Genomic DNA, 8,319 nt, shown 5'->3' on the forward strand with positions numbered 1-8,319 from the left:
AAGGGTGGAATGCTTTTGCAGATTTGTGGCCCCGATATCTGTCCCCATCAGTGTTGCAACAGTTACTTTGAAAAGTTACTTTATTAGTTACCTTTAAAGTTACTTTATATAGTTACATATTAGCAGCTGCCGACAACTTGTATCTAATAAGTAATGTAACTAATAAGGTAACTAGTAATTTAACTTAGTTACTCTTAAGCTTGAGTAATCAGCAAAGTAACTAAAAGTTACTTTGCTGATTACTCAGTCTTAAAAATAACCGTTAGATTACTATAAGTAGTTACTTCATTACAGTAGTTACCTTCAGCAGCTGCCAAAAAGTTGTTCGCAGCTGCTCATGAAGTAACTGTAAAAAGTAACTAAGAAAATAACTTCAAAGTAGCTGTGGCAGCAGTGGTCCTTATTCCAAAATTGAAGAAATCAGTTTGATTTTTTTTAACCCTTAGGGGTCCAGAAACAAGAAACATTGATGTGGGATGAGCTGGCAAGTCCATGGACTCCGAAGATTAAAAAAGTTGGCAAAATATGTATTATTGACAATTTTATATCTGCTGATACATTGTCTAGGACCGAACTGAGAAATGCATGCACATCATTTAGGAGAGGATAACTCAACTGTTCTAAACTAATATGACCCCAGTGAACAACTTGAGATTTGTCAAAATCTCTAACCGGGATGAACAGCCTGAAAATGACCACACCCTTTTTCGTCCAGAATGTTACTTCAAATATAGCTGTATTTTATTTTTCGAGTAGCTGGGATTCATTGCTGAAAGTACTGCAAATGCAAGAGAGGTGATTTCTGCAGAAACCCAAACACTGAGTGAGCATAATCTTCATATCTGGATTTTGTTGTGTTTACATGTTTTGAAAAAGAAACAGTAATGTAAAGTTGTATTATTGGCTGCTGGGAAATTTCCATGATCATCTTTAAAACATTTAAGATCTCTAGATATTGCTGCTGTCTGCTAAAGAAACAAGTTTTGTTTTGTATTTTTCACTTTAAATGAATATTCCACTGATGACAATTTGACTGAAAACAACAAAAAAATCATTATATTTGGCAAATGTTCATTTTCTTTCGATGTACAGTAATAAGTTGACCCACTTATTTTAGCCATTTTCTCTTAAAATATCATAATTGAAATTTTTAGACTTTTCTATTACCCTCCCAAACATGTACTGGTCATTCTGAACATTTTGAATACCTTGGGAAATCTATAGCTACTCCAGTATAGAAAATACAACTGTATTTGAAGTAACACTTGGGACAAAAAGGGTGTGGTCATTTCCAGGCTGTTAGACCCAGATAGAGATTTTGGCACATATCCCAAGTTGTTCATTGGGGTCATATTAATCTAGAACAGTTGAGTTATTTTCTACTAAATGATGTGCACACACATCTCAGCTAGGTCCTCTACTAGTACAAGTGTACCCAAATATTAACAAATTGACCTGAATGTTGTACTCCTATTACCTGATTGTTTAGATTACTTCCAAAAAGCATATATGTTTATTTTAACATCTGAAAAATATCTTCTGCTGAAGAGTGTGACATTCTTTTTACGGATTTCATGTTGCTGAGGAGGATCAGCTTCTGCTCAGAGAACGGTCTGTCTTGATATTGTACCCACTTGTCCACTGTCACCTACTTTTACACAACAGCACCCCTGATCTGCACCATTTAAATCCAACAATTTACCCCACATTACAACATTTTCAATGTTACATTTTCAAGCCATGCACTATCACAATCCCAGGATGATTTGTGAGTCTGCACTACACTGAGTGTTATGTGTCGGCCAATAACCAACCAACCAATCAATCAATGTGACATTTTACTATACTTACCTCCTCTGACCCCTGTAGTCTTAGCATGCAGCATCCTCTCTTTGGTGATGTCATGTGGTGCTGCCGTCATCATCATGTTCCTCTGATGGAATGAGTTTTCATACACATTATAATTTGTTTAAATTAAAGTTTTCTTAAGATGCAATTACCACATAATATATCATTACCTCAGTGGATGATGTTATGTTTACACCTGCATCTTATAAATTCAAAGCTAGCTGATTTCTGCCAATGTATTATTTATTTACCCAAATTCCAAGAAGCCTGGTGCAATGATCATCATTTTTAAGAGGATGGACCATTATATTTTAGTGGATTGGGATCTGAATGTGGAATTGAGATAACTTCCATTTATGTAGCTGGCGTTGGTATTTTTGACATATCAGACAATATCCTTGAAACATGATGGAATGATACCCGGTAACAAGATGAACAACCTCTTATGGTTAGTGCTTCTTATGTTTTAGTGTTGATTAGGATTTTTACCCTGCAGCATTTTGATTAATTTCTCAAAAAATCAGTCAATCTGAAACATTTAATTCAGTTTCAATTTAATTTATTTATATAGCCCCAAATCACAACATAGGTTGCCCCAAGGTGCTTCACAAGGGTAAGATCTAACCTTACCTATCGCAATGAGCAAGCATGTAGGTAACACAGGTAAGGAAAAAGTACCTCTGGTGTGGTGGAAATATCAAGAAAAAAACAGAATAAACTAGAAGCACTCAGAGAGCGCAAACCTCCGCCAAGGCCATAGGGTCACTGACGTCACATGGAATACCCTTTGGCAAAGAGACCTATTCCACGTCGTTTCACGCATCTACCGTCATGTTTCAGATTCAGTGGTTAAACCCTTAGATCTTCAGCAAATGTATTTATAAAGAGAAACTGCATGAACTACACAAGATTTTTTATTTTCTAATAAGTTTATTCAATGAGGAGAAACAAATGCTAAATTATTATTGTGTTGTAACTTAATTTTTGTTCAGCCTTTGTGACCCGTCTTCATGAAGTTGGATGCAAAAATGTTGAAATTGGCCCTATCCTGCAATGATAAACAATCCTTAAAAAAATTACTGGATCCGGATCGTGTTCCGGATCATTACCAAAATTTAATGACTTCTAAGTTAGGCCAAGACTCTAGGCCACTAGAGTTTAATGCTGTTGTCCATGGAGCCTGATCAGAGTGTCTCAAATGCATTTCTCATGTCGTGAACGTACTGAGATTACCCTATACCCATAATGCACCTGGACACAGCATGTCCACACTAAAACCTTAAAAATTAGAGCATTACTTTAAAACTAAAACATATATCTGATATTTTCAGTTTATAAAACTTCAGACGTGACGTTAATGTAAATAACCTGTCTGAAATTAGTTTGGTTAAAATTTGAACCATAAGTTAAAAATGTATGCCTCTGGATGACATGGGTAATATTGCTCATGTATCACTATGGGGTTAAAAGAAATGAGTTTTATTATTATTATTATTATTATTATTATTATTATTATTATTATTATTATTATTATTATTTTGTTTTTTTTAATGTGACCAGGTTTTCTTTGCCTGCAGAGGATAGAGCAGTTTCTTCTAGAAGCAGTTCTCCTCTGTTTGCAGAGGATGGAACTACACATTTGCTACAAAACAACAGGTAGGTGTGCAACTGATTTTAAATTTTCTAGGAGTTTGTAGCTGTTCAGCTTTGATTACCACATTAACTGTCAAAAACCGACAAAAATTTATTGGAATATAATTAGTCCGTTATCGGATTATCAGAACTGCGCCCACCACTGGCTCTAGCCCCCTGTGACCCCTTGTTTGGAGGAAGCGGGTATAGAAAATGATTGAATGAATGAATAAAACACTAGTCTTGATGAAACTCTTTCTTACATATCCAATCACATACAACAAACAAGTGAAGTTTTAACCAAATCTAAGTGAAATATATACTTGCCAGTGGTGATGTTAGTGGAGAAGTATGGCGAGAAAAACACAAAATTCCCGGCGTATTCAGCCTCGACCAGCTGGAGGTCATGTGATTGCCTTTTTTACCTGTTTGTGTTTACTGTTAGCCACAAAGTGTTGGAGAGATTACAATGACATTTTGTCAAAAGAGGATTCTTGGGTTAAAGAAGAGTTGACAGTTTGATGGTGTTTCAAATTTCATTCAAAAAATTTTTCCTTGAATTACTTTCTTTCATTTTGTTAGACATTGAGAAAAAGGTTTTACCCCCATTCCTAAAATTTAATAATGTAACATGGTGCATTCCTAACTGAAATATGTTCCAAGTAGGTTGGCTATTGGGATTTTCTCCCTTTGTCCTACCTTTTACAGTATAGGTCTCATAAGCGGGAAGTCTGGCAATGAAATTCCACCAGAAGCCACAGAGATATGTCACAATATGAAATGAGTGAATTTTGCATCATCAGAATATTTTAGAATGTCCAACGTTACTGAACAACAATAAAATGCTTTCAATGAAAAAATACTGTTGTATTTTTTCATTGAAAGCATTCAATGAAATTCAGGGGATGGATACATGAATATTTCCAGGTCACTGAATATGTGTTGGACTTCATTTACATCAGTCATTAAAAAAATACAAACATTATGGCACTGTACGGTAAATGTCTGGAGTCAGCATTTCTCAAAAACTGACTGTTTAACAGTGAGAATAGTGAGGGAAGCCACCAAGACAATTTTGGCCTCCCTTCATTGGCATCTTGTCACGGTGAAGTCTGATTATAAGCTTCTGTTACTATCTTATAAAATTATTCATGGACTAGTGCCTCCCTACCTAGCTGACCTAATTACACCCTACATACAAGCCCGCACTCTGCGTTCTCAGGACACAGGACTAATTTGTTTCCCTAAAGCTAACACAAAGTCAGCAGGCCACAAAGCCTTCTTATTGTGCACCTGTCTTGTGGAATGATGTTCCCACAGAGATAAAACAGTCAAATTCCATAGGTACATTCAAGTCCCAGTCGAAAGATGCATATATTCTTCCTCATATTATTAGCATACTGGTGTAGTATCTCCTGTTCTTTTAATTCATATTATTAGCAGGGGAACAGGTCTCAGCCTCACTACATCTAAATTCTGGGTCTGTTAGTGAAGCTCAGGGCTAGCTGCTGGAGACCACCTTAGTAATCTCTCTACTTTCCTGTTGATTTACTGCTGGTGAAATCATAAATTATATACAGTTAATTCTGGGCAACTGATTCTGCTCTTTTTCTCTCTGTCCAAATCACTGAGGAGACCTTTAATGGATGCTGGCCCTGCACACCAGGGTGTCAGACTGGCCCCAGACAGCCCTACCTATTCAAGACCTACATATTCAACCACCTGGAGGCACAGAAACTAAAGACCCAAGATGGACTTCTTTTTAATTTCAATCCATTACTCTGTTTTTGTTGCTCTTGTGTTTTTTTTTTTTTCCTGTTTCTGTATCTTCCATTTGTAAAGAAATTCTTGTAAATTTTGTAAAAACCTTGTAACTGCTAGAATGTCTTAAGTAGTGGGCCACCCCTCCGGGTCTGGTCTGCTTGAGGTTTTTTCCTCATTATCATCAGAGGGAGGTTTTCCTTACCACTGTTGCCTGTGTGCTTGCTTGGGGGTGCTAGTAAGGTTAGACCTTGAAGATGAGTGTGTGTGTGTGTGTGTGTGCGTGTGTGTGTGTGTGTGTGTGTGTGTGTGTGTGTGTGTGTGTGTTGTCAGTCATGGCTTCATGGTGGTGTGGAACATAGTACTTTTAGCTACAGTTTGCCAGAAGGCATATGCAAGCCAAAATTTGATCTGTTTTCCTGAATTACAATTCTTCTCTGCTCCACATGGAGCTGTGACTGGCAATGCAACAGATAAAAGCTGCACTATGAACGGTTTTTCCAATCGCAGCCACTGAAGCCTACCAGTTATTACGAATTGTAATGGATGACTTGATAGCTTCCCTCACTTGTCTGCTTCTTGCATGGTGACTTAGTTTTTCAGAACTTCCTCCAGACAGATTTACTAACCAGTACTACACTGTTTTTCTTAATGATTGCAATTAATTAAGTCCAAGACATAATCAGTGACTTGGAAATGTTCATGTATCCTTCCCCTGATTTATATAAAGAAAATTGAGCAGAAAATTGATGATTTCATGTAAATTTATCAAAGAGTACAACAATTGTGTCTGGACCACATTTTATGTCTGTAATTTGTTTGGGTTACTGTCCGTCAGGTTGCTAATCCTATGTCATGATGTGGCGTCCGTCATAGTCATTGGCATCCGTTTATTGCGATATCTTGAAAGCTATTTTTTTTTTTTTTCTAATTTGGCAAGGGCATAATATGGCCTTTTGGCATTGTTCTGGTCTAAAAATCATATTCATAGAGTCGTTAATTTGGAAATGGTGGCCATTTTTCCCCGAAAATAGCCATTTTGAGCACTTAAAGGCAATTTTCTCAGAAACTCTCTGATAACCTTTTTCTAATTTGTCAAGGGGGTAATATGGGTCCTTGACATATTTCACGTCAAAAAGTTATATTCATATATGTGTTCATTTGGAAATGGCCATTCTTATACTGAAAACAGTCACTTTAGGTATTTGGACCCAAATCTCTCAAAAACTGTCCAATCACTTTTCTTTTAATTTAGCAAGGGCACAATATTGGTGATTGACATTGTTCCTCCCCCAAAATTATTTGTATAGGTGTGTTCGTTTGGAATTTTTATGCAGAAAATGGTCATTTTGCCTTGGGCTTTAATTGAGCCTGTATCCCACAGGGATTGGCACGCTACAAAATTGAACCATTTCTATTTTTTCTGAACATGTTTTAAATTCTGTGATGACAGCATAGTACCACATCTATACTTTTACCTCATTCCCACCTTAGATATTATAATAAGATTTGGAGAAAAGTCAGACTCTTCACGTTCCTCCTCTGACAGGTGATGCAGGCACTAATAACCCCAGTGTGGGTGTCCATTCTCTTTGTTTCTGCTATTAATATCACTTGTAACTACTGTAAAGTAAAAGGAAAAGAGTTTAGGTTGTCTGTACAGATGGCTTATGTTTTATTAATATACTTTAAAAAAAAAATCTTCATTACCAGTATATCTATATATCTTCATGTTTACTGAGAATTTTTTACATCGTTTGTTCTGTCTCAGAATTTTTCTCATCATATATCTAACTTCAAGGAACAAAGCAATCCCTTAAATTGCATGTTTTTGTTCAAAATGAAATGTTTGCATCACAAATAAATAAATAAAAATTAAAAAAAAAGAAAAAAAAAATCACACAGCAGGATTGTGTTGCTTTTTAATTAACTTCCTGGCGTGTCAATAAAAAAGCTGCACAAATTCATATTTGTTTTGTAGTCATCGCGGCTGCGCTCCCCACCCATGATTTCTTACCTGTCTGTGCCTGCCTGCCTGTCTGTGTGACGGGTGCTTCTCTGAGCAGGGACACTTCCACGCTCCACTCGGTCACTCCTCAGCAGAGAAGGAACAGTCTGTACAAAATCACCCCAGGATGCCTCGGGTGCTGACCTCACTGGATTATTTTAGCAGGCCCAAGAGGCTAAGGATGGATGGAGGGAGCGTTATAAATGGGTAACTAGGGGGAAGTGGCAAATATAAAGATTCACGTCTGTGCCCTCTGGGCTCCTTCTATAATAAAAATCTGATCTCCTGTGTGTTTGTGCATAATGACAGGTGCTGTCCAGACTGCAACTGTCACACGAGCATCAAATCCCCACACCCGATACATATAAACACACATTCCTACAAAGAACATTGCAACTACTGTTATAAAGTCCATGTTGTGCTATAGAAAAATATTCAGCATGCGGGCACATGGATGTACACAGACATGAAAGGTGTCATATTATACATGTTTTCAACATGCTCACAGTGACTATATTATTCATGTTATGAACAAAAGGTATAAAAACAAAATAAAATCAACAACAAAATGTGATTAACTTGAGTGCCATTAAAACTGAAATCCACCATTATACTCCTGATCAAAATGGTCCCAGCTCAAGCCAAAGCCTTACTGAATCCATCCTTCTTACCACACGGCTAAAACCAACAAATTATTCAACAGTTCATTACAAATATGTGAAAAACAATTTATTATAGCTGATGTATGGATCAGACCCTCTAAATTTGCCTCATAGCTACTTGGGGGAGCAAATGCTTCCGATATTTTTCTGGCAGCTGTAAATCTCTGGAGTTCATTTTAGCAGAATAGCAAACAAAATCATGTATCTTCTTGATTGTACAGCCTATCAAATCAACTCCCCTATTCACCAGTAGATGTGAGTCATTTATAATGACATAAATGAGCATTCAGGTAATGAAGCTTTTGGTGAAGTAATTGCCTGGGAGGCTCACTGAAGTCTCAAGGCTGTGACATTTCATCTTGCCTTTGCTACTACTCTGTGTTCTATGTTGTTTATTCTTCATTAATA

At 36.8% G+C, this 8,319-nt stretch overlaps 1 protein-coding gene across 4 annotated transcripts in view; it reads right to left on the bottom strand.

The window, feature by feature from the left end:
• The window catches only part of LOC117519932 (myozenin-2), an 18,770-nt gene extending 11,359 nt beyond the window's left edge, over positions 1–7,411 (bottom strand). Inside the window, exons 1-2 of one of the 4 annotated variants that reach the window (XM_034181221.1) lie at positions 7,266–7,411; positions 1,852–1,936 (exon numbers count right to left, since the gene is read on the bottom strand). In XM_034181221.1, coding sequence (XP_034037112.1) covers positions 1,852–1,927 — 76 coding nt within the window. In that variant the 5' untranslated portion in view covers positions 1,928–1,936; positions 7,266–7,411. Of the gene's footprint in view, positions 1–1,851; positions 1,937–3,807; positions 3,904–6,730; positions 6,846–7,258 lie in introns of those variants that run through there. The other 3 variants (XM_034181222.1, XM_034181223.1, XM_034181220.1) reach the window with 3 other exon arrangements.
• Positions 7,412–8,319: the final 908 nt, after the last annotated feature.

Source organism: Thalassophryne amazonica, chromosome 11, assembly GCF_902500255.1.
Source record: "Thalassophryne amazonica chromosome 11, fThaAma1.1, whole genome shotgun sequence".
Taxonomy (NCBI): Eukaryota; Metazoa; Chordata; class Actinopteri; order Batrachoidiformes; family Batrachoididae; genus Thalassophryne; species Thalassophryne amazonica.